This window comes from Bubalus bubalis, chromosome 6, assembly GCF_019923935.1.
Source record: "Bubalus bubalis isolate 160015118507 breed Murrah chromosome 6, NDDB_SH_1, whole genome shotgun sequence".
NCBI lineage: Eukaryota > Metazoa > Chordata > Mammalia > Artiodactyla > Bovidae > Bubalus > Bubalus bubalis.
The window spans coordinates 34,615,354-34,642,474 of record NC_059162.1 but is presented as its reverse complement, the minus strand read 5'-3'; the positions used below and the strand labels follow the sequence as shown (position 1 = coordinate 34,642,474).

Here is a 27,121-nt window from a genome sequence, read left to right as displayed (position 1 = left end):
ACTGGGCAGGAGGTGCTATGGACCCCGCCCTTGCAGAGGGTCCTGGCGGATGCCTCCTTAGCCAGAGTTTGGAACAGACTCACTGCCAGCGAAGTGAGTTCAGTGGCTGAGGTGAGGTACCCTGCGTGGGGGCCTCATAACCCAATTCAGACTACTCCCGCCCGTAAAAAAAAAAAAAAAAATTCGATTTGTAAATGAAAATCAATAAATGGTTTTCTCAACCTTGTTTGTTTGTTTGTTTTTTAAAAACTCTTTGTTACAACTTAGGGAAAACTTATCACTAGTAACTGCTTTGGGTGACCGAGCAGCCCAAGGACGTGCCTTTGGAAATCTTGGAAACACGCATTACCTCCTTGGCAACTTCAGGGATGCAGTTATAGCTCATGAACAGGTACAGTAAAGCTTTGGAGCAGATCATTTTCTTCATCAGTGTTTTGAACAGCTTTCAGACTTTCTTTAGTTTTATCTAATTAAAACTTTCTGTTTCAGCGTCTCCTTATTGCGAAAGAATTTGGAGATAAAGCAGCTGAAAGAAGAGCATACAGCAACCTTGGAAATGCATATATATTTCTTGGTGAATTTGAAACTGCCTCTGAATACTACAAGTTAGTCTAATATTTCTGTAGATAAATGTAAAATGGTTAGTTATGCAGTCCAATAAATCATAGGCTTTGGGTTTATGGCTTTTTTGGTGCATTTAAGCAGCAGGACCTTTGGCTCTCTAAGTCTCAGCCTTCTCATCTGTAATCAAAGATATCAATACTTTGCTTTGGGGATTGTTATGAGGACTGAATTAAAGACTATATTAAGCACTTATTTAGCATAGTACTTGGCACACAGTGCTCGATACGTATTATTGTTAACAGTTAGTAGCAGCAGCGTAGCCCCTTTATATTTTTATTAGTTTTTATCTTTAAAACTGTTTTCAACGACATTCTAAACATTTGAAGTCTTTTACACTGATTCAGCATGTATGGTGTATATATTTACATGCTCCCCCACCACCAATGATGGGTTTGCAGAGAGGCCACATGAAAGCCTGGTAACAAACAGATGCCCCGGTTTCCTCCAGCAGTTGCTGAATGTCCCCCACCTCATCCTACCATCTTATCGAGTTCTCCCACCCTCTCTGCCTATCTTTGGTTCTCTCTTTAAGCTGAGGCCCTGTTCACTTGAGGAGCACTCCCAGCTTCTTCTGAGACAGAGTCTTTTTAAGCTATTGGTAGGCTTGAAACATACATGATAGCAAAGTTTGGACTGCTTCATTTTGCCTGATCTTTGCTTTCTAGATTGTTTGGTGTTTTCTTTAATTAGTGGGAATTGAAGGTCCATACAGGCCTTAGGCAGAAGCCAATATGACTGAACCAAAGACACAGTGACTGATTTATATTTTGTTAAAAAATCTAATGTGAGACAGATCTGGAAAGTTTATCATCTAAAAAAAAAAGTAAAATTGCTTTAGGTCCATGTTAAAAACTAGAATGTCATCCCATTTAAACTTCAACTAATGGTTGGTATTTGTTGGTTGACTAGTTAGATGTGAAATAACCTTCTAAATAAAATACATCACTATACAAGGAGTATATATTTTGATTTTAAATATAAAAGTTTCTTCTATTTTAAATCCAAAAGACATAGAAAAGTCTTAACAATGATGTATTTGTATTAAATACTGAAAAGTTCTGTAAGAAAGTAGAGATGGTGGCTGTTTAACTAAAGAAGCATGAGTATAAAGTAATGAAACTTACTCCTGCCCCACACACCCCCAAGCAAGGAGAACTCAGAACTTCATACATATTACATAAATATTGGTTAAAAATATTTTTGGAACTCTTCTTTGGAATTGTTTTCAGAGCCACACTGGAAAACTATCTTAATTTTATAGGTCTATAATAGAAAGGATAGAAACAGTAGTCGGTAAAGCTACTTTAGTAACAGAGTTTGGTTATAGAAAGACTTCCAACCATTTTCAAATTAACTGTATTCTCAAAGGATAACCATATGCCAGAAAGGATTGTGCCACAGGGTCAGAAGACAATTCCAAAAGTCTTCCAAAAATGTTTGTGAGGACAGGCAAGGTTAGAGTAAGTGTGTAGCCTTGCTGGGTGACAAATTTGAAAGTATCATCATTAAATACATAATTTCAGGTTTGTTTGCTTAATAAAACTATCACATTATCATATACTTATTTTTCATATAGTTATAATGATATGAAGTATTTATAGTGTTTGGCAGAAATTATAGGAAAGAGTCATTTATATTATTGGCTCCAAAAGCATCTGTAGATTGAAGCACTGATGAGAATAATAACAAAACACTAACATTTATTAGCTTCTACTGGGAGCAAGATGCTATGCTAAGCACATTATATATACTAATTCATTTAATCCTAACAAAACCTATTTTTTACATTCGAGGAAACTAGTCCATAGAGAGGGTGAGTGACTTGTCCCAGTTACAGATGTACTAACTCACAAAGCTGGGATTTGAACCCAGTCAGCCTGGCTCTACGGCCCATGCTCTTAACTACTGCACTGGCTTCTCATTGGTGATTCCACAAGGTCGAGTTTGGTTAATATTTAAATGCGGCATTTAATATTTTTCATGAATTGGTGACTTATGGCCTATACAAAGCAATTTACATTAAGTGTTTTCAGTTTTGACAAAATGTAAAGGCAACAGTATGATGTATGGAGACAAAGTGACTTAATGGTATTGCACTGCAACAGGGAAGTTCAGTTCAGGCGCTCAGTTGTGACCCCATGGACTGCAGCACGCCAGGCCTCCCTCCATCACCCATGCCCGGAGTTTACTCAAACTCATTGCCATTAAGTCGGTGATGCCATCCGACCATCTCATCCTCTGTTGTCTCCTTCTACTTGGGCCTTCAGTCTTTCCCAGCATCAGGGTCTTTTCAGTTGAGGCAGCTCTTCACATCAGGTGGCCAAAGTATTGGAGTTTCAGCTTCAACACCAGTCCTTCCAATGAATATTCAGGACTGATCTCCTTTAGGATGGACTGGTTGGATCTCCTTGCAGTCCAAGGGACTCTCAAGAGTCTTCTCCAACACCACAGTTCAAAAGCATCAATTCTTTGGCAACAGGGAAAGGTTTTTTTAAATGTTAAAAATACTGTTAATCTTTAGAGGCACTTGATTTCATGCATCAATTCTTCTTTTATCTGGGGAATTAATAGGACTCTTATATTTATTCTAAAAATCTGGATTTGTTTTTTGTGTTTCAAGAACGTCTTTTCATTTTACCTAGAAGTAGTGGAGAAAGTATGGGGTATTAGGCCCTAAAGTGGATTTACTTTAAAGGCAGGAGGAAAAGTGAGTTTTATTTTATGTTTACTATAGCCAATAATAAAAATGATCTTTATGTAAGAATTAATTTCTTTTTTCAGAAAGACTCTACTATTGGCTCGCCAGCTTAAAGACAGAGCTATAGAAGCACAGTCTTGCTACAGTCTTGGAAACACATATACTTTACTTCAAGACTATGAGAAGGCCATTGATTATCATCTGAAGCACTTAACAATTGCTCAAGAGCTTAATGATAGGTAAGTTCTACACCTTTTTATTGTTGTTATGATACAATATATTGTTGAATCCCTAGACTTTTTCCTTTGTTTCTTTTTTGGTTTGCTTTTCTTTTTAATTTCTTTATAAAGTATCTTGTCTGTTTCAGTAGCATTCTCTGTATGCTAGCATGTTTTGAAGGGCTAGCACATATTAGAGGATTTGACTGGTTCCCTGTAATCTTGAACCAAGTAGGTCACAAACTCACATGCCTGCAAAGGTCCTCCTGACTAGATCAGTGTGGAAAATTGTGGTGAAATTCGATATTACTCCTAATGTTAAGGGGACAGCTGCTATTTCACTCCAGCTAAGTGTCGCAGGCCAGGAATGAGGATCCAAAGCCACCTCTTTTTTCAAGAGAAGGGAGGAATTCTGAGTTTTATATAAAATATTCTGATTTTTAAATGTTGATGGCTAATTCTTTTTTTTTTTAACTATATGGAAAAACAGAATATTTGTACAGGACTTTAGTTTCTGACATTTGCTTTAAACGGGATAGATTTTTATTTCAGTGTGAAAAATTCTATATACTTATTCAAAATGAAGTATGCTAATTCAAGAGGTAGTGAGTTCTGTCTTCCTCGTGGTGAGTGATTACCCAGTAAGGCTATCATAGAAAGAAAATGGGGTAGTTGAATTACAAGACCTATCCCTGAGACTTTATTTATAATATACTACATGTTTAAAAAAAAAATCTTGTCCATTTTAAAACTTGACTCTGAGTTCAGTATTATCTGGATATTTTAACACAGTTGTCCCTTGATATCTATGGTGGTTAAGATTCCAGGACCCCTGTTGATACTAAAAGCCATGGAGACTCAAGCCTCTTGTGTAAAATGCTGTAGTACAACCGGCCCTCCATATCCAGGAGTTTCTCAGATCATGGTTGAATCCCCAGATGCATAACCTGAAGCAGGCCAACTGTATATCTCTAGTATTATGATAGTTTGTTCTTTATAAGAAAGACCAAATAAATTCAAAGAATTGTTTTATACTTTTAATTACTACTTGATTTTATTCTTCACACCGACTTCCTTTCAGATAACTGTATGTTAACTTTGAATTATTTTGTAGAATTGGTGAAGGAAGAGCATGTTGGAGCTTAGGAAATGCATACACAGCTCTAGGAAATCATGACCGAGCGATGCATTTTGCTGAAAAACACTTGGAAATTTCAAGAGAGGTATGAAACTAAAAAATGGTTATCTGTGCTTATCTGTGCTACTGTGATTCACAGATCTGCAGCCCTATTATTTCTCTAGGATCCTGCTATATGGCTGAGTAATAAATTTAATTATATATTGTTCTCTAGGCATAAGAACTGAAAGCATTTTAAGATACAGATCAGAGGTATGTTTGCACTGGCCTTGATGTAGGATAGAGGAGTGAGAGGATTACTGACCTATCTCTACTGTCCCCATCCCTTTGTGGAAAAGTAGCATGGTATGAAAGGAGGAAGATGGCTTTTAGAATCAAGGACTGGTTCCTGTTACAATTCTGCCATTTGCTGGCTTTTTGAGCTTGGAAACCTTTTCTGAGCATCATTTCTTTCATCTGTAAAATGGAAATAATAACTGCTTTGCAAATGGTTATAAGGATTAGAGAGAAAGTATATAAAAGTGCCTAGTGTAATGTCTAGTGCTGGTTTAATACTGCTACTACAGTATGGAAATAAATATTATAAGGAAATTTTATTCATGCGATGCCAAGTTAACATGTCACAGAATAACCTACATTATTATTTAATTGATCACAGAGATTGAGAGCAGTCTAATATTTAGAGAAGAGTTGATAGAATATATTCATCGGTCCTACTGCCATAGTTTAGAAACTTTCCTTTTCTTTCTTCTTTAAAATAGTATTAATGGAAAAAACCATTTCATTCATAGTATTATAATTCTAAAATAACTATTTTCATTTCTCCATATTTTCTTCCAGTTTTAGGTTCACAATATTTTCAACTAATCTTCACCATTCTTTACTTTAAATACTACTCTAAATATATAAATAAATGCTTGTGGTTGTAGGTTGGAGATAGAAGTGGTGAGCTTACAGCCCGACTGAATCTCTCAGACCTTCAAATGGTTCTTGGTCTGAGCTACAGCACAAACAATTCAATGATATCAGAAAATATTGAAATTGATAACAGTTTGCATGGTAAGTATTAGATGTTCAAAACCCAATTTCTTTATCCTTAAGATTTATATTTAAATTATTTATTTCAAGTTTACCATATCCAGAAAGATATATAACATAGGAACTTTTTATACCTTTTTGCTTTACCACTGTCCCATTAATTTATCAATATACCCTATTTTATAGCTTTTATCATGAATATGGTGAAGGTATAGTTTTTTTTGTAAAAATACATTTAAATTCTGTATCTGTGGGCTGGTTCAAAAATTTATAAACATGAAGAAACAAAAATTTAAAATTTTACTATTTAACCTTTTAAATTTCAAATGTCTTTACATATTTAACATTTGTTTAGGTTTTTTCCCCTCATTTTGTTTCTAAGGGAAAATCTCCTAGGATTTTTTTTTTTTTAATTCAGAAAACCTAGAACTTTTCTTTAGATGCTGATTTGGTTTTGATGTTGTCACAGGAAAAAATATGCTACTGTTTCTAAGTGGAAAAAACCCCTTTTGATTAAAAAAATAAAATTAACAAGATTAGAATCACAGTTTTGAATACCATTTATATGTAATCTTATGTGAGTTCCATTAAACATTCAGCTTAGGCTTTAAAAATTCTCAGTCTGAAAAAAATTACTGACACAGACATGTTTTGAACTTGAAAGTCAGTGAAAAATCTAGCTTTTATCTTTGCAATATCCTCCTCTAACCCATACAAAGAAAAGCAAGAAGGAAAAGAAAAAATCAGTGGCTAGTTACCTGATTAAGACTGTGAAAGAACATTTAGTTGAAAAATGATAGTGAAGTATGAACAGTATGGTAAACTCAACCATGTACATTGTAATTGAATAATGGACTAAAAGGTTTTCCTGTGTTTAATTTTCAAGTAGGTTAAGTTGTAATAGCTTCTCATATTTTAACAAATGATCATGTGTCCTCATGGATCCCTCCAGCTATAGATCAATTCCTTTGTATCCCTCTATAACAAAACTTGAAAATAATATCCCTGTTCCTTGTCATATTCTCCTCCCATTCTCTCTTCAACCCACTGGACTCTGCCTCAGAGTCACTGGACTCTTGACTTTGGCCCCATCATGACACTGAGACCTTTTCAAGGTACCAGAGACCTCCATTTTACCAAATACAGTGGTCAGTTTTAGATGTCAGCTTATTTGATTTCTCAGCAGTATTTCCTATAGCTGATCATTACCTCTTCAAATGCTTCATTCATTTGGCCTCCAGGATTAACTTCTTTCTGGTTTGCCTCCACCTCACTTGACCACCCATCTTCATGACTCTACTCTTTCTCATGTTTCCATCCTTGACATCTGTAGTGCCTGGGGTTTGGTTGCTGACCTTTTCTCTTCCCTCTTTCCTTTTCTATTTTCTGCCTATCCATATCCTTCCTTCCTTTCTAATGTTATCCTTTTCCCTCTTATCCTACACTCTAGATCCATGTAATAGAACTTTCTGTGAAGAATAAAATGTTCTGTATCTGTGCTGTCCACTAGGATAGCCTCTAGCCATATGTAGCTGTTGAGCACTTGAAATGTGGCTAGTGCAAAAAGAAGTGAATTTTTAAATGCCATTTAAAGTTTTAAAAGCCACATATGGCTAGTGGCTAAAGGCTTCCCTGGTGGCTCAGATGGTGGCTCCACCTGCAATGCTGGAGACCCAGGTTCCATCCCCTGGAGACGGAAATGGTAACCCACTCCAGTATTCTTGCCTGGGAAATCCCATGGACATAGGAGCCTATTGGGCTACAATCCATGGAGTCTCAAGGGTCAGACACGACTTAGCGATTAAACCACCTAAAGGTCTGTTTAGGTTTTTTGTCCACTTTTTGACTGGGTTGTTTGTTTATTTGGAAAATAATCCTTTGTCAGTTGTTTCATTTGCTATTATTTTCTCCCATTCTGAGGGCTGTCTTTTCACCTTGTCTGTAGTTTCCTTTGCTATGCAAAAGCTGCTAAGTTTAATTAGGTCCCACTTGTTTATTTTTGCTTTTATTTCCATTATTCTAGGAGGTGAGTCAGAGGATCTTGCTGTGATTTATGTCCTACAGTGTTCTGCCTGTTTTTTCCTCTAAGGTTTTATAGTTTCTGGTCTTACATTTAGGTCTTTACACCATTCTGAGTTTTTCTTTGTGCATGTTATTAGGAAGTGTCTAATTTCATTCTTTTACATGTAGCTGTCCAGTGTTCCCAACACCACTTATTGAAGAGACTATCTTTTCCTCATTGTATATTCTTGCTTCCTTTGTCAAAGATAAGGTGTGTGGGTGTGTCTCTGGGCTTTCTATCTTGTTCCATTGGTCTATATTTCTGTCTTTGTACCAGTACATACTCTCTTGATGACTGTAGCTTTGTGGTATAGTCTGAAGTCAGGAAGTTGATTACTCCAGCTCCATTCTTCTTTCTCAAGACTGCTTTGGCTATTCAGGGTCTTTTGTGTTTCCATACAAATTGTAATATGTTTTGTTCTAGTTCTGTGAAAAATGCCATTGGTAATTTGATAGGGATTGCATTGAATCTATAGATTGCATTTGGTAGTATAGTCATTTTCACAATATTGATAATTCACATTCTTTGAAAGCATTCATGAAACACTTCCAAAAATTTAACCACCGTGCCAAACCAGCAAATTTGAAAGAATCTGTATCACGAAGAGTTCATGCTTGAGCATGGTACGGTTAAGCTAGAAATTAACAAGAAGATAATATATAACACATATTCATTTGAAAACTTAAAAACACACTTAAACCTTATGGGCTTAAGAAGAAATCTTAACATAAAATTAGAAAATAATTTAGGACTGAATTTTAATTTATAGGATACATAACTTACATTGGTGCAAAACTTACATCATATCATGTTTAAAAAGGAAAAAGATTCAGTGAGCTGACTATCCAGCTTTTAAGTAAAAAATTAAAAAAACCCTCAAAAGAAATAGAAGGCAAGAAATAACAGAAATTAATGCTATTAAAACAAAGATTCAATAGAGAGTTTCTTTTTTTTTTGCTGTGCTAGGTCTTCATTGCTGGGCGGGCTAGTCTCCAGTTGCGGCAGGTGGGGGCTACTTTCTAGTTGTGGGGCGCGGGCTTCTCATTGTGGTGGCTTATCTAGTGTGGGGCATTCATTCTAAGGCACTCGGGCTGCAGTAGCTGCGCCTCCTGGGCGCTGGAGCACAGGCTCAATAGTTGTGGCACATGGGCTTACACATGTGGGATCTTCCTGGACCAGGGATCAAACCTGTGTATCCTGCTTTGGCAGGTGGATTCTTAACCACCGAGCCACCAGGGAAGCCCAAGAGAATTTTTAAAAACCCAAAAATTTAGTTAAAGACTAACAAATCTACAGCAAGATTATTTGAGGGGAAAAAAAAGAGAAAGAAGGGATATAATGTAGATGCAGCAGACATTATAAAGAGATTATCCTGAGTAGTTTTATTTGAAAACCTAGAAGAAATGGACAATTTCTTAAAAAAAAAAGGCTTACCAAAATTGAATCTAGAAAAATCTAATGGTAGAATGTAATGTGAATGGATGACATCACTAATGCCTAAAATCATAGAGAAATTTGGTCCATTATTTAAAATCCTTCCACTGAGAAAATACCTGGCCAAGGGGATTTTACAGTGTGACCTCCCAAACATTTAAGAAAACTGATTCCAACCTTCTGTAAAATTATATAGGTAACTGGAAAAGTAGAACACTATTAGTCTTTCTGAAAACAGTATAACCTTGATATCCAAACTAGACAAGAACAATATATATAAGAAAGGAAAATTACAGGCAAATCTTTACTCATGAACATAGATGGAAAAATTCTAAACAAAATATTAGCAAACCAAGCCCACAATGTATTTAAAATAAACAGGAATTCAAGTGGACTGAATATGAGGAAACCAATTAATAATATATATTAGTAAACACAATAAAGAAAATAGCTCAAATATCCAAATATGTCAGTAATTCTATTAAATGTAAATGTTCCATGTAAAGGACAGGAGTATCCAATTGGTAAAAGAGCAAAATCCAACTAAATATGTAAGTCTGACAGTAAAAGGATTGGGGGGAAAAAAGGGTACCATGGAAAAACTAATGAAGAGAATCTGGTACAGCTGTACAGCTGTATTAATAACAGATAAAATGTACTTTTAAGGCAAAAGATCTTGTTAAGAAGACAGTCACTTCACAATGGTTAACAATTCAATTCACCAGGGAGAAAAAGTCTTATATATATATATATGTATGATACCTGGTAAGCCTAATAACAAAACTTCAATGTACAAAAGCAAATGAACTAAACTGAAAGGAGAAATGAGAAAATCCAGCATAAAGGGAAAATTAAACACATTTCTGTCAGGAATTGCTCCTGTCAAAAAACTAAATATTATAAAAGATGTCGGTTCTTCCCAAATTGATATATATTCATTGTGCTGCTAAGAAAATCATGACAGCTTTTTCATGGAACTCAATGAGGTCGTTCATGAATTTACATGAAAGAAAAATGGGCTAAGAACTCAAAGCCAAAACATTCCTGATGAAAAACAAGAAATGAGAAGTGCTTTCTGTACAGATATAAAGATTATAAAGCTAATTAAGACAGTGTTATTGGCATAGAGACAAATAGCTCAAATAGGATATAGAGCCTCTATATTTTTAATCCTTGCATATATGGAAATTAGTATCACATAAAAATTCCTGATGGACCAAAGATTTAAATATGAAAGACAGATTTAAAGCAGTAATTATGATCAGCCATCTAACACTTGCTAAATGCTTACTGTGTACCAGGCATTGACCGACCCCTTTACAAGTGATGATGCATTTATCATCACACAGTGATATATAAGGTAGGTTTCGTTGTTCTTTACAAATGAGAAAAACAGAATGACAGAGGTAATTGCTCAAGGTCATATCACAGTGAGTGAGGGGTCTGTTCAATTGGTATGGTATCTCTGAAAATAAAGGAGAATATCGTCAAGATATCAGAGAGGGGAAGGATTTCTCAAAACACAAAAACAAAACCATTAAGAAAACTGACATTGAAATTAAGAACTTCCTTTCATTAAAAGAAACCATAAAGAGAAACCACAAACTGAGAGGACATTTGCAACACAAATGATTAAAAAGGATTTGTATCCTCAATGTATAAGAACTCCTATGAATTAAGACAGATAACCTAACTAAAAAGATAGGCAAAAGTGATGAATAGAAGAAATACAAATAGCCCATAAATATATGAGAAGGTGGGCTTCCCTCATAGCTCAGTTGGGAAAGAATCCGCCTGCAATGAAGGAGACCCTGGTTCAGTTGAGTCAGGAAGATCCCCTGGAGAAGGGCTAGCCTACCCGCTCCAGTATTCTTGGGCTTCTCTTATGGCTCAGCTGGTAAAGAATCTGCCTGCAATGCGGGAGACCTGGATTCGATCCCTGGGTTGGGAAGATCCCCAGGAGAAGGGAAAGGCTACCACTCCAGTATTCTGGCCTGGAGAATTCCATGGACTGTATAGTCCATGGGGTTGCAAAAAATTGGACACGACTGAGTGATTTTCACTTTTTAAACCCATTTAATCAGGGAAAGCTTCCCTGGTGGCTCAGCTGATAAAGAATCCGCCTGCAATGTGGGAGACCTGGATTTGATCCTTGGGTTGGGAAGATCCCCTGGAGAAGGGAACAGCTACCCACTCCAGTATTCTGGCCTGGAGAATTGCATGGACTATCAATGAGGTTGCAAAGAATTGGACACGACTGAGCGACTTTCACTTAATCAGGGAAAACCATAGTGAGGTAGTATTGGTGGATGAGGTGGATGAAAATTAAAAGGCCTGATACCAGTTTGAAACAAATAGGTAATAGAAATCCTTATGCAGTGTTGATGGGAGTACAAGTTGTACTCAAAAGAGCAGTCAGGCAACATTTTGGTAGAGTTGGAGATGTACCAGCCGTATGATCCTGCAGCTCCACTCCCAGTTACACATGTCTGACATCCAAAAAACAAAGCCTTGCTCATGTACATGAAGTATTTCCAAGAATTTCTGTAGTAATATTGCTTACAACAAATAATTGGAAGCAACCTAAATATCTGTCACCAACAGAAACGGTATATGCTTTCTTAGTCCTATAAATCGCATGAAAACTGAACTACTCGTAGCAACTTGGATGAGTCTCACAAACATGAGATTGCTCAAAGGAAGCAAGTTAGAGAACATGCAGTATGAGACCATTCCCATAGTGCATATAACAACTTCCATTGCTTAGAGGCGTATCATGTGTGATGAAAACATGAATTATGGAGGAAGAGGGATTTTATAGGGTGAGTTACAAAAGGGGGAGTTAATGTGTTGGCCATGGTTTTTTTCTTAAACTGGGTATTATCATGTATTTCTTGGCTATAAAAACTTTTCATATTTAATGATACCTTTTTGAAAAGGATATTTGAAGATCTTTTTATTAAACTTTGTTCCTGACTGGCAGTAAATCTATTGTCAGTGGAGATCTTAAAATGGAAACAGATAACTGAGAAGTGTATTGGGGATGTTATTTTGATTCTTACCTCAAAATTGAAGGCCTTATGCTTTCCTTATATTTTTACTTTTAAACTGCTCTACCATTTGGGTGGGTTTTAGGAGACTGTGTGTATCATATAAAACCAGTTATTATGAAATGCCTTTTCTAAATTAAGGGGTAATGTTAGTAACCAAAGTTAGTTTCCAACCAAAATCTTAACTTCCTTACATCAAAATGTTTTATTCATTTAGTTCGTGTGGAAAATTATTATTCTTGAAAGAATATATGTTTATACATGTTTCCTCCTTCCATATGGGTTTGTGGAGCAGACTTTAAATAACATAGTGATGCTGAATTTGCAGTCTTAAGGGCTCCCTAGTTTATTTGAATTAACTTTTTTTTCCCAAAGGTGCACGCCCCAAGTTTGGACGCCGACACAGTATGGAAAACATGGAGCTTATGAAGTTAACACCAGAAAAGGTTGACAGTTTTTCTTTTTAAATTTCTTGAACTGTTAAAATATTTCAGCAACTTTTAATTTAAATGAAATAATTTAAGTCCTGTCATATGGATATCACTTGAACATTTTCCTTTGAAAAGAATCAAGTACAGTGCAAAAACAGTGTGTACAGTATGGTGCCATCTGTTCAAGAGAACTTTTATGCATATATATCCTTTATAATTGCATGGCAGCAGAAGGGCATGTAAGATACTTGACAACTTGATTACCTCTGGGAAGACTGCTGTCTGGGTTATAAGAAATGCTTACTTTATATACTGTTTTGAAGTGTTTGAATATTTTACCATGTACATGCACTATTTTGTTTTTCTTTAATTAAAAGAAGATCAGGAAAAATTTAAAAAAAAGGATTAAGAAACTTTTTCAACTAAATACCAGCAACATTATTGGCAAGATTAATGATACTTATGATCAAGCTAGTTTTTCTGGCTGCACTTTTGAAAAGCTTTTTTAAACAAAGCAATAACTCTTTATTCAAGATGCATCTTCTCTAGGATTTTGTTGGTTTTTTAAGTAACAGAGAAGGGACTTAATTGGGAAAAAGGTTACTGAAGAATAAATCTAGGCTGCTTTCTTCCACCTCCATTTATCTTAAATACACTGCTATGGTTTGCTCTTATTTGTTTATGCTGTATTGATATTTCTTAAAACACTTTTTATAAGATATATCTATTATAATAACTTGGGAAACTTCCAACGAGCAAATTAAAATTATCAATAATCACACCTTCCAAAAGGAAAATTAATATTTTTGTATTTGTTCATCTTACATTTTATATGAATATTAAGATACTATTTTATAATACAGTACTATATCAACATCTTAGTGTCATTAAATATTCTTCTGCTCTATTTTTATAATAGGCATATGATTTTTGAATATTGACATGTTTTGTGTAAGTAGTCATCATGTGACCAACATCTGATTTGAACTAATTTCCAATATATATTTTTAATTACAAACAGGTTTTTTTTTTTTAACTTCTGGTTAACTTCTGAAGGGCTTTGTGATTTTCTCCAATTATTTACCTCTTATATTGTGAGTGTGGTTTGCAAATCTTTAAATCTAGAGTGTTAAAAAAAAAATAGAAAACAAAAAACTTTTAAGTCAGTTTAGATCTTCCTTCTTCTAGTAGGTAGGAACCTAGTAATAAGCAGCAAAATTAATTTGGTGCATCTGTAAGTGGTACTAACAGTAATTCCATGAGAAGCTGATCACATTCAACCCTGTAATTTTCCAATAGACAAATGATGATAAGGCTTTATCTCTAAGTTGTGATTTTTTTTTTACCTCATAATAAAGTCAAAGAGTTCAGTAGTTTTATCAACAAAAAATTACTACTGCTTCCTAAGTTTTAGATGTCAATTTTTAAGGTTAAAAATTCTAGATATTCAAACTTTCCAGTTGTAATTGATTTTCAGGTAACTCACATTGAGAATAAAACTTCAGCTTCTCTGACCATCCAAAATTTATTTTTATGACTTTTGGCAAACTTATTAAGATTTCTAAAAACCTCCACTTTAATATTTTGATAATAAGAAATTCATAGCATACATTTGGTCCAAGCTTTTGAAAACAGTGAGATATATTGTCAAAAAGGAATGTATTAACTCACCCCGCTCCCAGTTACTGATTTTTTTTAATGTCCTGTTTTCCATTTATAATTCTGTAGGTACAAAACTGGAACAGTGAAATTCTTGCTAAACAAAAGCCTCTTATTGCCAAACCTTCTGCAAAGCTCCTCTTTGTCAACAGACTGAAGGGGAAAAAATACAAAACTAATTCCTCCACTAAAGTTCTCCAAGACGCTAGTAATTCCATTGATCACCGAATTCCGAATTCTCAAAGGGTATGTTTAAAATAAGTTTTAGAATATTGTGTTTTGAGTTTTTTATATTCATACTGGATTTTTATAATTTATTATTAGATAGTCAATATAAATGTCTTTCTTATTCATAGTAATCTTCTGTATTTTCCTATTTTTTCTGTATTTTTCAAAGCTAGAAACTAAAATGTCCTCCATTCAGTTTAGAAGTCAGAACACATTAAATTCAGATGTTCAAGGATTTTTAAATACTAATTTAAAGTGAGAACTGTCTGCATGCATCAACTTTATTTCTATTACTAAAATTCTAATAGAGATAAAAACAATTTTGCTTAAAAGTGAGCGTAGGACTCATATTATTAAATATAACAAAATATTTAGAAATTGAAAAATACCATGGGATTACTGGTAAGTATCAGGGGTATCTCTAAGCTACCCTGCTGCTGCTGCTAAGTCACTTCAGTTGTGTCCGACTCTGTGCGACCCCACAGACGGCAGCCCACCAGGCTTCCCGTCCCTGGGATTCTCCAGGCAAGAACACTGGAGTGGGTTGCCATTTCCTTCTCCAATGCATGAAGGTGAAAAGTGAAAGTGAAGACGCTCAGTCGTATCCGACCCTCAGTGACCCCATAGACTGCAGCCTTCCAGGCTCTTCCATCCATGGGATTTTCCAGGCAAGAGTACTGGAGTGGGGTGCTATTGCCTTCTCCGAAGCTACCCTACACTGATAAAAAAAAGATCAGATAAATTACAAAGAAGCTACTTCAAATTACCAAGTCCATTTTTCAAGCAGTGAGAACCTTTGAAAAAACTGTGGTAGTCTTTTATTTAACAGATTTCTGTTGATCTTGTTGTCAGCATTTTATTTATATCTGCACCCTGCAGTGTTGTTTGCCTTGATTCTATCAGTTTTTTACATGTTGCTTACACATGTATGACTAACAAAAGGAAACATTATGAGGTATATAAAAATGGTCCAGGAATATTTTTGTAGATCCACAGCAGAACTGGAAGGCAATATCTTTGTTCAAGGTTTGAGGTCTTAACCAAGCACAGTTAGCCTAACTGAAGATGTCTGTATTTTCGGAGACTTGTTGTCTTTCAGTGTGCAGAATTATGAATTAAGAGGCTTCATGCTTCTAGAAAAAGTCTTGTTAGTGATTAATGCATTTGACTGTAGCTTATACACATACTTACCATTCCCAAACCTCAAGCCCTCTTGTTTTCCTTACTTCAGTAAAAGGGATGCTGTTTGTACACTGTCACCCAGGCTGGGAACACAGGCGTCATTCTAGACTCCTCCTCCTTCCCTTCCAGTTAATCCCTAAGAAATCTCTGCTACTGTGTATTAATTCTTAATGTACTACTTTATCTTACCCAAATTTCTGGAATAGGTACCTACACTGATCCCTCTCCCTGCATTATTAACCTCTTCAAACCAGGAAGGGCCAGCTTTATTTCTGTACAAAACTGCTTAAAGTTGACTATTCCCATGCTCCTCTCATTTCACATAGGATAAGCCTTAATTAGCTTGTTAGTCTGTCATACAGAGGCCTTTGTCTTGGCCTCCTCTTCTCCCCTTCTTCACTACCCATGTCTGCCCTTTAGTTCATTATCCCCTGAACACTACAAATCTTTGGAATTGCATATTAATCAGTATGAAACATCTTTACCCTGCCAATGCTTATGCTCAGGAACTCAAATATCACGTAAGCTTCTATTTCACCTAAGAATTAATTGCACCCTTCTCCTAGGGCTCATAACATTTTGTGTATATGTACTTCAATAAAGACTGTCATTGTGAAAAAACTACCTTTGTTAAACATTAGTCATTTTAGTTTTGAATCTTTCCAAATATAGTATAACAGGTATCCCTCTTTCTCAAGTATTCATTTGAAGTTTATAATTTTTTCAGGATCTTCAAATCTTTACAGTAAAAGACCTTAGAAGTCACTATATCAAGAAAATATACACACTTTCTTAGTTTATCAGTTCTTAGTTTACTTAAATTCTGTTGTAGAATCTCAGAGCTGAACTTGAACCTGGGGCACATGTTCATATCACTGACATTTGGGTAATTCATTCAGTATCTGTAACAGTTCCCCTAAGTCTGAGGTGCACTTATTTAGCTTTAGAAATACAAGGATCAAAAAGTAAAATAACTAGAAATGCTTTTTGTTAGTTGAACTGAAATAACTATTACCAAGTGGTGCCATCTTACACAAAGAAAATGTCAACTTTTTACTCTAAATCGTCATCCTTTGCATTTGAGGTAGATGATATTGTTTCACTGATGATCTAAGGATAATGCTGGAATGTTGAGATTTTTCTCTCAATATTTTAGAAGATCAGTGCAGATTCTATCAGCGATGAAGGGTTCTTTGACCTATTAAGCCGATTTCAAAGCAATCGGATGGATGATCAGAGGTGCTGCTTACAAGAGAAGAACTCGACATCAGCTGCAGCGGCAGCTTCCACTCCCCTCAAAAGGATGCTAAAAAGTAAGTTATCTGTGCCTCTCCTGCAGTTTGAGTAGTTCTCTTTGATATTCTTGTAGTTATTTCTGAGAATTTAATTCTTATCATAGGAGGTACAATCAAGGAGCCTGAATCAAAGTATATTTGAAATGCTGGAATTTGTACAGTTTTAAACAAGGTTTTGTTTTAGTTCCCCTGAGTTTATCTGTATTTCTATCTAGTGCTGTGTACTTTCTAATAACTGTATCATACTGCCTCCTGAGCTTCCTAGGGGTTGGGGAAAAGAAAATCTAACTTAACAATAATAAGGAAAATATTTTAGTTATACATACCTTATGATTACGTGTAAAATACGAATGCTTCATGCGTGGTTTAAAAAAGAAAAGCTTAGACAGACTGAAGCGGAACCTGTGGCTATGGCTGAACCTGAAGCTAAGGCTTGCCTGAGCCTTAGAAAGATTAAAATAGGTTGGCTACTTAAAATTTTCTATTTCAGCTATCAAAAGACTTCTCCTGAAGATCAAGACTTTCCAGCAGCACTTATAGTTAGCTAAATGTCCTGACCAGAGCATGAAATAAAAATAATGTCCCATTCATCCTGGGCTGAGAAATTATGTAAGAAAAGCTATTTACCTCCAAAATCTAGCCCCATATCTTATAAAGTTGCATATTAGGTGCTATTAGATAAAGGGAAATACAGTCAAATCTGAATAACCATATGCAGTACTCTGAAATTGATTCTCCCTTCACCACCCATCTAGTCTGGCCCTAGCCTATCAGTGATGCTCAGCAACAGAGCTAAACTAGAGGGCAGAGAGGGCACTGGGACTGAATAAGGCAGAAATAAATTATATGTATATAATATGCTTAAATGACTGTTATTTTGGGATTTTTTTTTTTCCCCTCTATCCATAGCACCACCAGTTTCTGTGGTGTCCCCCAACACAGATGAATTTTTAGACCTTCTTGCCAGCTCACAGAGCCGCCGTCTAGATGACCAGAGGGCCAGTTTCAGTAATCTGCCCGGGCTTCGTCTGACACAAAACAACAGTCAGTCAGTACTTGGCCATCTGATGACTAATGACAACAAAGAGCCTGATGAAGACTTCTTTGACATCCTCGTCAAATGTCAGGCATGTCTGCATAGTTTTATCATTCTGTATATAACTCAGATGTTGTTGAGAACTTTTGCAGTATTATGATTCTAACTTGGGAAAAGCTCATTGTATATTAGTGAGGCAATCAGTTGATGATTCGGGGAGACATTCCCTTGTGATAGCTTCTTCTTTTGTGTTCCTTTTGGCTGTGAGGTGGGGTGTTGCTGATGGGTGATGCTGAGCTGTGGTAGACACCGCAACACAGACCTGAATAAGGTAAAGCAGTGAATATTTACTGAAAGAGCATTCGGTGCAGAGACAGCATGTTCAAGGAATGGCAAGGTGGCTAGTGTGACTGGCATAGGATAAAGGGTAGAGGAGAGCTTATAGGATGAGGATGAAGTAGTCAGAGCCTAGATCATAGACTCTTGTAGGCCATGATGAGGTCTTGTATTCCAGATGTGATAGAAAGACATTAGAGGGTTCTGAGGGATCATCCTAACAACTGCTGAAAGAATGTCATGGCAAGGGTGTCAGAAGGAAACTAATGTGGTAATAAAGCAAAACATACTGGTGACTTGGACTAGTGTGGTGGCATAGTGGTAAGTGGTCAGAATAGGGACTTATTTTTGAAATTAGGGTTGGTTGGCAAGATCTGTTAATAAACTAGATGGAGGGTATGAGAAAGAGAATTCAGGATGATTCCTACCTTTTCGGCTTGAATAACTGAATAAATTTCAATAAATTCAGTGCCATGTACTGAAACAGAGAAGAAGAAGAAGAAAAAAAATCCTGACAGAAGAAAAGCCCTGGACTAATGGCTTCATGGGTAAATTCTACCAAATGTTTAAACAACACCAATTCCAAAAATTGAAGAAAGGGAACACTTCCTATGCCATTCTATGAGGCAAATACTGCCCTGATACCAAAGCCAGTTAAGACTCTATAAGAAAACTACAGACCAATATCCTTTTCGAATGTAGATGCAAAAATGAACAAAATACTAGCAAACAGAATCCAGCACCATGTTAAAAGGATTATATGCCATAAAACCTAATGCGGTTTATTCCTAGAATCCAAAGATCGTTCAACATATGGAAATCAACCAATGTAATATACCACAATAATGAAATGAAGGAAAAAACAATCATCTTATTGATGCAGAAAAATTATTTGATGAAATTCAACACATTTTCATGATAAACAAACTAGGAATAGCAGGAAACTACCATGACATAATAAAAATCATTTACCCCAGCTATCATCATATCAGTGCTCAGTATGTGTGATCATCATACTCAGTAAAAAAAGACCGACAGCTTCAGATCAGGAATAAGACATGGATGCCCACTTGGCCACTTATATTCAACATAGTACCAGAAATTTTAGCCAGTTAGGTAAGGAAAAGAAACAGAAGGCATCCAAATTGGTAAAGAAGTAAAATTGTCTCTGTTTTAGAGATAACAGGGTCTTTTCCTTTTCCTTTGGCTGCACCGCATGGCATGAGGGATTTTAGTTCCCCAACTAGGGGTTAAAGCCATGATCCTGCAGTAACAGCGTGGAGCCCTAGCCACGGGACCACCAGGAAATTCCCTGGAAATGACAGGATCTTATGTGTAGAAAATCAAAGATTTCACCAAGAAAAAAAAGTTAGAAAGTCACAAAGTTAAAAGATATAATATCAACATCCACAATCAGTTGTGTTTCTATAAGCTAATAATGAACAGTCCAAAAGGGAAATTAAAAAAAAACGGTTTCAATTACAGTAGGCTGTAAGTAGTATCAAAGAGAATACTTAGGAATTAACCAAGAAGGTGAAAGACTCATACACTGAAAACTACAGAATATTTCTGATAGAAATTAAAGATGACATAAGTCTCACGTTCATGGACTGTAAGACTTTTTCCTTCAGTGACACCTTTTTACATAAATAAAAAATCCATCCGAAAATGCAGATGGAATCTGAAGGAAACCCAAATAACCAAAACTGTCTTGAATAGGAAGAACAATGTTGGAGGACTCACACTTCCAGATTTCCGAATTTACTACAGAGCTACAGTAATCAAAACAGTGTCATACAAGCATAATGATACATAGACAGCCCAGAAGTAAACACTCATATTTATATGGTGAAACAATTTTCAGCAAGGTTGCCAAGACCATTCAGTATGGAAGGAATCTTAACAACTGATGCTGGGAAAACTGGATATCTACATACATACATACCTAATAGCCATATACAAAAATTAACTCAAAGTGGATCAGTGACCTAAATATAAGAGCTAAAAACTATAAAACTCTTAGAATAAAACATAAGGGGAAAGCTTCATGACTTGAGATTTGGCTATGGTTTCTTGATTATAACACTAAAGGCATAGGGAATAAAAAAGAAAAAGACAAATTGGACTTCATGAAAGTTTAAAATTTCTATGCAGAGACACTATCAACAAAGCACAAAGGCAACCCACAGAAAATATCTGCAAATCATATAACTGATAAAGATTAATCCAAAATATAGAGAACTCCAAAAGCTCAACGACAACAAAAAAACCTGATTCAAAATGGGCAAAGAACACAAATAGATCCTTCTCCAGAGAAGATATACAAACGGCCAATAAGCACAGGAAAAGATGCTTGACATCATAAATCATTAGAGAAAGGACGATCAAACCACAGTTACATACCATCTTACACCCATTAGGACAGCTATCAAAACAAACCAAAAAATGCAGAAAATAGCCAATATTGTGGATGTGGAGAAATTGGCACCCTTGTGCATGGCAGGTAGGATTATAAAATGGTGAAGCTCCTATGGAAAACTCGATGCCAGTTCCTTAAAAAATTAAAAACAATTATATGATCCAGCAATCCCACTTCTGGGTATGACTGAAAACGAGGACATGAACAGATACTTGTTCACAATATGATACACCCATATTCACAACAGCCAAAGCTGGAAGCAACCCGAGTGTCTACCAACAGATGACTGGATAAACAAAACGTGGTGTACTTACACAGTGGAATATTTTCGGCCTTAAAAACACACTACAACATGGATGAACCTTGAAGCTATTATGCTGAGAAATACAGTCACAAGAGGACACACACTGTGTGATTGCACTTGTATGGGTCAGTTAAGAGACAGAGGAGGATGGTGGTTGCGGAGGCTGGAGGGAGGGGAGGGTGCGGAGTTGTTAATAGGTGTAGAGTTTCAGTCTTGCAAGGCTAAAAAAGTTCTGGAGATGGATGGTGGTGATAATTCCACAATATGAATGTACCTGATACCGAACCGTACACTTAAAAATGGGTAAAATGGTAAATTTATGTTATGTTTATTTTATCTCAGTTTTTAAAAAAATGATTTACTGGAAGAGTACTGGAGAATCAGTGGTCAACATGGGATATTAAAGTGATTTCAGAGATGGTGCAGTTTATAAGAATAACTGTCTGGCCTCTGACCATGAGAGCTAATGGATAAGGCAGAGGGTAAGGATGAGAACACCAGGGGAGAGGAGGTCTAGGAACTGAAGTGCCTGAGTGCTGGATGAATTAGAGGACAATGACAGGACCAAGAACTGGGACAGGAGAGATGATGAAGCGTGAAGCAGGTATGTGTGTGCACCAGGGTGGTGTGACGAGTGGCCAGTCCACCACTGCATCCTCACGGGATCGCGCGGCTGAATGTTTAGGCACATGAGTGCACAGCGCCTGGCAACGCAGAGGGCGCTCAGATGCCAGCTGTCACAGCCCTACTCTTCCTCGTAGGCTCAATACCAGACACTATCCTGCAGACTTTTAAAGTGCTTTTATTTTTTATTTGATCAAAAACATTTCTAACATACTTCTAAGAACCATAAGCTAGAACTTAAAGATTTAAATGCTTAAGACCAAGGGTAGGCAAACTTTTTCTGTAAAGGGCCATATAGTGAAGTGTGATAGTCGCTCAGTCGTGTCCGATTCTTAGCGACCCCATGGGCTGTAGCCTACCAGGCTCCTCTGTCCATGGGATTTTCCAGGCAATAATCCTGGAGTGGGTTGCCATTTCCTTCTCCAGGCAATCTTCCCAACCCAGGGATCAAACCCGGGTCTCCCACGTTGGAGACAGACGCTTTACTGTCTGAGTCACCATAGAGAAACTATTTTAGGCTTTTTGAGCCCTTTGGCCTTTGTTGCAACTGCTCAACTCTGCCATTGTAGCAGGCAAACAACCATACACAGTTCAAAACAAACGAGCACAGTGTTGAAATGAAAGTACTGTTACAAGAACAATGGGCACTATTTGCTGACCCTTGGCCAAAGACAGTGTTAAAAGGAAGCGATGCAGAGTTTCTGTATCTCACATTACCTTTCTAAAGATTTGCTAAGTTTTATTGGGTGATGCCTATTATGGTAAGATTATAATCTTGAGCTGTCATTGTGGACACAGGTGACCTTGTGTCTTAACTACTCTTACCAAAGCCATGAAGCTATGGCTATACTTTTGTGTACTATAACATAACTGGCATATTCTGATTATATAAGTCATTTCAAAGAAAAGATCTTACTAGTTTTCAGATCTAAAGACTGAGTAAATTTCTAAGCAGTTCTAAGAGGCAGTAAACATTTAAAGCTACACTTCTTATTGTGAATGGTAGACATAACATACCTTGGTGCTCGCCTTATTTGTCTTTTAATCTCTTGTGAATTTCTAGGGATCCAGATTAGATGATCAGAGATGCGCTCCACCACCTGCTGCCACAAAGGGACCAACAGTACCAGATGAGGACTTTCTTAGCCTCATTTTGCGGTCTCAAGCAAAGAGAATGGATGAACAGAGAGCTCTTTTACAACGAGATCAAAACAGAGACACTGAATTTGGCCTCAAGGACCTTTTGCAGAGTAATGCTTTGTTGGAACTTGAAAATTCTGGGAAAAAATAAGCAAACCACTAGTATACTGTTGAATTTTTTTTTTTTAATGACCTTATTTCCTTTCAGAACACTGCAGGGAAATTCAATCTACTACTTTTTTCCTCAAAGGAGAAAGTACAGCACTGTACTACAGCTTAAGATGTTTTTAGCATGATGTAAATATTTAACCTTCAATAGTATAGTGTTCACACTCCTCTGGACACTCACTTGTTTCTGAGTGGAAGTGTCTTGAAAGGTGCTTCATCAACTTTTGTGATTACTGCTTGGGATTATGTTCTTTGGCAACTTGTCAGACTCCTTTACCTAGTATTTGTAAAGCAGGAAGTTAAAATGAATCTAGAGTAGGATTTAATCCTCTTGTTGAGGTAATTTTTTTACTCTTAATTGATAATGGCAATTTTTTATACCTAACCATGGATGTAGTGAGAAATTACGCTGTTTCACAAAAATAATATACTTGACCAATGTGTAAAAAATTATATAGTCTGTTAAAGAATCTAGATTTTTTTTCCCACTAAGAAAAATCTCTATTTTCAATATATTTTTAGGCCAAAGCCATCATAAAAGAATTTAAGAATAAACTTCTTTTAGTGTGGTTGGCCTCTCTGTGTAATTTTAAAAATAATTTATGTGTATATATATACATATAAGTACAGGTATGTATGTATGTACATTTGTGTGTGGTGGGTGGTGTTTGTGTGTAATGGTTTAAAATTGTATGTTCTGTTGCACAATACTATTGTAAAGTTTTTTAGGACCCAATGTCCAAAAAAACCCCAAAACCCTTATGCTGCTGCTGCTGCTAAGTCGCTTCAGTTGTGTCCGACTCTGCGACCCCAGAGACGGCAGCCCACCAGGCTCCCCCGTCCCTGGGATTCTCCAGGCAAGAACACTGGAGTGCATTGCCATTTCCTTCTCCAATGCATGAAAGTGAAATCGTTCAGTCGTGTCCAACTCTTCGCAACCCCATGGACTGCAGCCTAACAGGCTCCTCCATCCATGGGATTTTCCAGGCAAGAGTACTGGATTGGGTTGCCATTGCCTTCTCCAAACCTAGGCCACAAAAATTAAGTATGAAAAATGTAGATTAAGCCCCCAGTTGTCATTAAGCCTCTTCCTCCTCCTTCCAGAAACTGATGGTGTTTTACAAGGGGACATAATGTGACATAAGTTTAGCAGAAGCAAGTCAACCAGGATGGGACTGAGCTGGGTCTGAACTAAGACTGAATTGCGGAATACAGATGCCCACACCTGGAGCAAGCTGGCAACTCCTTCATTTCTGGTTGCTTCTGATTCTGCACAGCTGCGATGGGAGCTAGGCCTCTGTTCATTCTAAAACTCTTTCAGGTGATTCTGATAGGCAATGAGAACCACTTCTCCAAATGGCCAATGTTTTAAAAAATGAGAAATCTGGACTCACAGTAAGAGCTCGGGGGGGCTGGGGGGAGATTATTCTTGGTTCTAAAATCACACAAATTTTGTCAAAAGTACTCAGTTAACACCCAGATTATATTATGTTTTATTTATTATATATAGGGTATAATGTCCTGGATTAGCACCTGTTTAAAACCAAAACCTGCACTTAAATTTTGTGGGGCTTTGTCTTACAAGCACATTTATTGAGCAAAGACAGCATACCAAAACACAATAATGTAAAAATAAGTGTTTATTTTGTGTAGCTCTTAGACACCATAAACATTCAGTGTTAGCCATTCCACTTAAAAATTGCTTTAAAAAAGCTGTCTGCCTCAGTCTACTATTCCTAAAAGCTTGTTACTATAGTCCTTGACTTTAATGATAAATGTTGGCTAAACAATAAACAAGCCTATTTCTTTTAGTTACAAACTGACCTTGAATATTCAATTTGCTTTAATAAGTCTTCCCTGAACTCTGCTGTTATCTTTCAACAGCAGTACCTTGTTGCCTTGTTAGCTGTCAAAGTAGAGTTCATCCCCAAATGGTTGTCTGTAATGAAAGAATACAAAGATGAACTTTTACTTAAATTTTCTTTTAAAGATTCACTTTTGGATTGATAAGCAGCAGTCAGAAGTGCAAAATAACATTAACTCTACTCTCACAGTTACAGTCTATCAACTGAGGATCCATTTCACCGCTCAGAGGATAAATAGCACCTTGGGAGCACATTCACCAACAGAGTAAACAGACCTGGCCCCCAGAGGACTACTTTATACGCATCGATGTTCACAATCTATCCCAAAATGCAGACATCCTTACATGCCTGTGCTGTAAAGTTTTATATAAATCATTTTGCATTTATTGGAAAAAATTACCTTTCTGATGAAATACTAATGATGTTTTGCAGTATTAAGCTAGAAAATAATATTAACACAAAATTAAATTTGTTATAGGCATCTAAGTAATGCTTCTGAGATCCAAGAAGGGGTATTCTGCATTTCATGTAAAAAAAAACATAGAAAAGCAAATGCTTTAAATCTTTTCTGAAAGAAATGCCTGCATGAAAATTTTAAAACGACTCGTATCATTTTTAGTAAGCAGCTGACTGGAACTTGTAGTGTGAAAGTTAAAAGAATACCCAAATGCATATAATTGTGGCTTCCTAGCTAGATTTTGTGCAAAATTTATAAATTGCTTTTTTTTTTAAGTTTAAAATGAAGAACAGTTTGAAAATCAGAATAACTAAAGTGTGGATTATATCACCTGTCTAGGGTTAAAAACCCACTCGTCTTTTATCATGGTATTTATCCTTCTCTTTGTATAGATCTCTAAAATTTAGATCTTCATATGGCTTGAACAATATGGTTTACTATAATGTAAGATACAGTAATATCTAATAACCTCAAATCTGGGATTCTAAGTAGCAAGGAAAACAGGCCTTATAAAGCCTGTGTACTTATTTACTGGGGAAATAAAGCCATTCTCAAAGTATGTAAAATTGAGATTATCAATTGAACAAGCTATGTAACCTAAATTCCCCTGACAGTCTTCAGTTCTGTCTTAGCTAAGGGTAAAGTAAAAGGGTGATAAAGAAGCAGGCCCAGTAACAGCTGTAAGAGTTGAGCAATGAGGTTGGTTGGTGGGCCGCCTACATGGGGTCAGACTGACTCTGGTGACGCAGACTCCACGGCTGCTCTAAAATGCTGCAGCGCATGGCTTCAGGGGCAGACCTCGCGGGTAAACTTGACTGCAGTGACTTTCCTTCAATGTTGTTTTTGAGTAGCTACCATTTTTAGAAACATTCTGGGTCCGATGCACAACTAAGAAATAATTCTATTAACTAAAGTAGGTATCACAGGACTTCCAAAAGGCAAAGCACACTTTGGTGAGTTGGTTCCTATACATGCCTGTAAACAACTTCTTTTTCAATGTCCCCTACCTCACACGGTCTTTTTCACGATTCAAAATCATTAATACCTGCCATATGTTCATCTATGAGATCCTGTTCCAAAATTAACACTTCAAAAACTTTATGGGATGCATCTTAATATCAAAGAAATGAAATTCGACAGAGATACATGCACACTTGTTAATTCTGATTGTCAGTAAAAATACTGATGTTTAAAGTTGGCACCTATGTAGTAAATATCAGAATATGTGCAGAAGAAAGAGCTGTGAAGAGATTACTTTACAGAACTTGAAGACGACCTCAGAACCGTGGCCCGTGTCTGTGCTCCTCTAGCCGCACACTTCCACTGCGGTGCTTGCTGGGCTGCACGTGCTGCCTTCCTCTGGGCCGCCTGCGGCATCAGTCCCAAGCTGGGCCTTCTCCACTGCAGGGCAACCTTCTGCACCCTCTGACACCTTCTGACCAGAGACAGGCTTCGCTGGCTGGCTGCTTTCAGTACTGCTTTCTGTCGGAGTGCTTTCTCCTGGGATTTCACCCATCTCTCTGGGCTTCGATTCCAAATTAGGTGATTTAAGCTACAAAGGAGAGAATTACAGTGTTGTAATTGTTCAATTAACATAACATGAAGGTTTGTAATATACATGTTCAACAAGTTCCCACAAATCTGTTATAGCAAACATTGAATTCTTTCAAGTCCTCGTCCCAGTGCTGGACTGTAATTAAATGTTAAGCTTTACA

The 27,121-nt window shown here is 36.6% G+C and overlaps 2 protein-coding genes across 10 annotated transcripts in view; one reads left to right on the top strand and one right to left on the bottom strand.

Moving 5' to 3' along the window:
• The window catches only part of GPSM2 (G protein signaling modulator 2), a 112,769-nt gene extending 89,116 nt beyond the window's left edge, over positions 1–23,653 (top strand). For all 6 annotated transcript variants that reach the window (XM_044944617.2, XM_044944615.2, XM_044944616.2 and 3 more), the window contains 10 exons: positions 268–391; positions 490–605; positions 3,406–3,561; positions 4,655–4,763; positions 5,608–5,737; positions 12,638–12,708; positions 14,422–14,598; positions 16,919–17,075; positions 17,967–18,184; positions 22,840–23,653. In XM_044944617.2, coding sequence (XP_044800552.1) covers positions 268–391; positions 490–605; positions 3,406–3,561; positions 4,655–4,763; positions 5,608–5,737; positions 12,638–12,708; positions 14,422–14,598; positions 16,919–17,075; positions 17,967–18,184; positions 22,840–23,067 — 1,486 coding nt within the window. In that variant the 3' untranslated portion in view covers positions 23,068–23,653. The remainder of the gene's footprint in view (positions 1–267; positions 392–489; positions 606–3,405; positions 3,562–4,654; positions 4,764–5,607; positions 5,738–12,637; positions 12,709–14,421; positions 14,599–16,918; positions 17,076–17,966; positions 18,185–22,839) is intronic.
• A 1,053-nt stretch (positions 23,654–24,706) lies between these two features.
• CLCC1 (chloride channel CLIC like 1) overlaps positions 24,707–27,121 on the bottom strand; it is a 36,985-nt gene continuing 34,570 nt past the window's right edge. For 3 of the 4 annotated variants that reach the window (XM_006052151.4, XM_025288173.3, XM_006052150.4), the window contains one exon: positions 24,707–26,958. In XM_006052151.4, coding sequence (XP_006052213.3) covers positions 26,713–26,958 — 246 coding nt within the window. In that variant the 3' untranslated portion in view covers positions 24,707–26,712. The remainder of the gene's footprint in view (positions 26,959–27,121) is intronic. The other variant, XM_025288174.3, reaches the window with a different exon arrangement.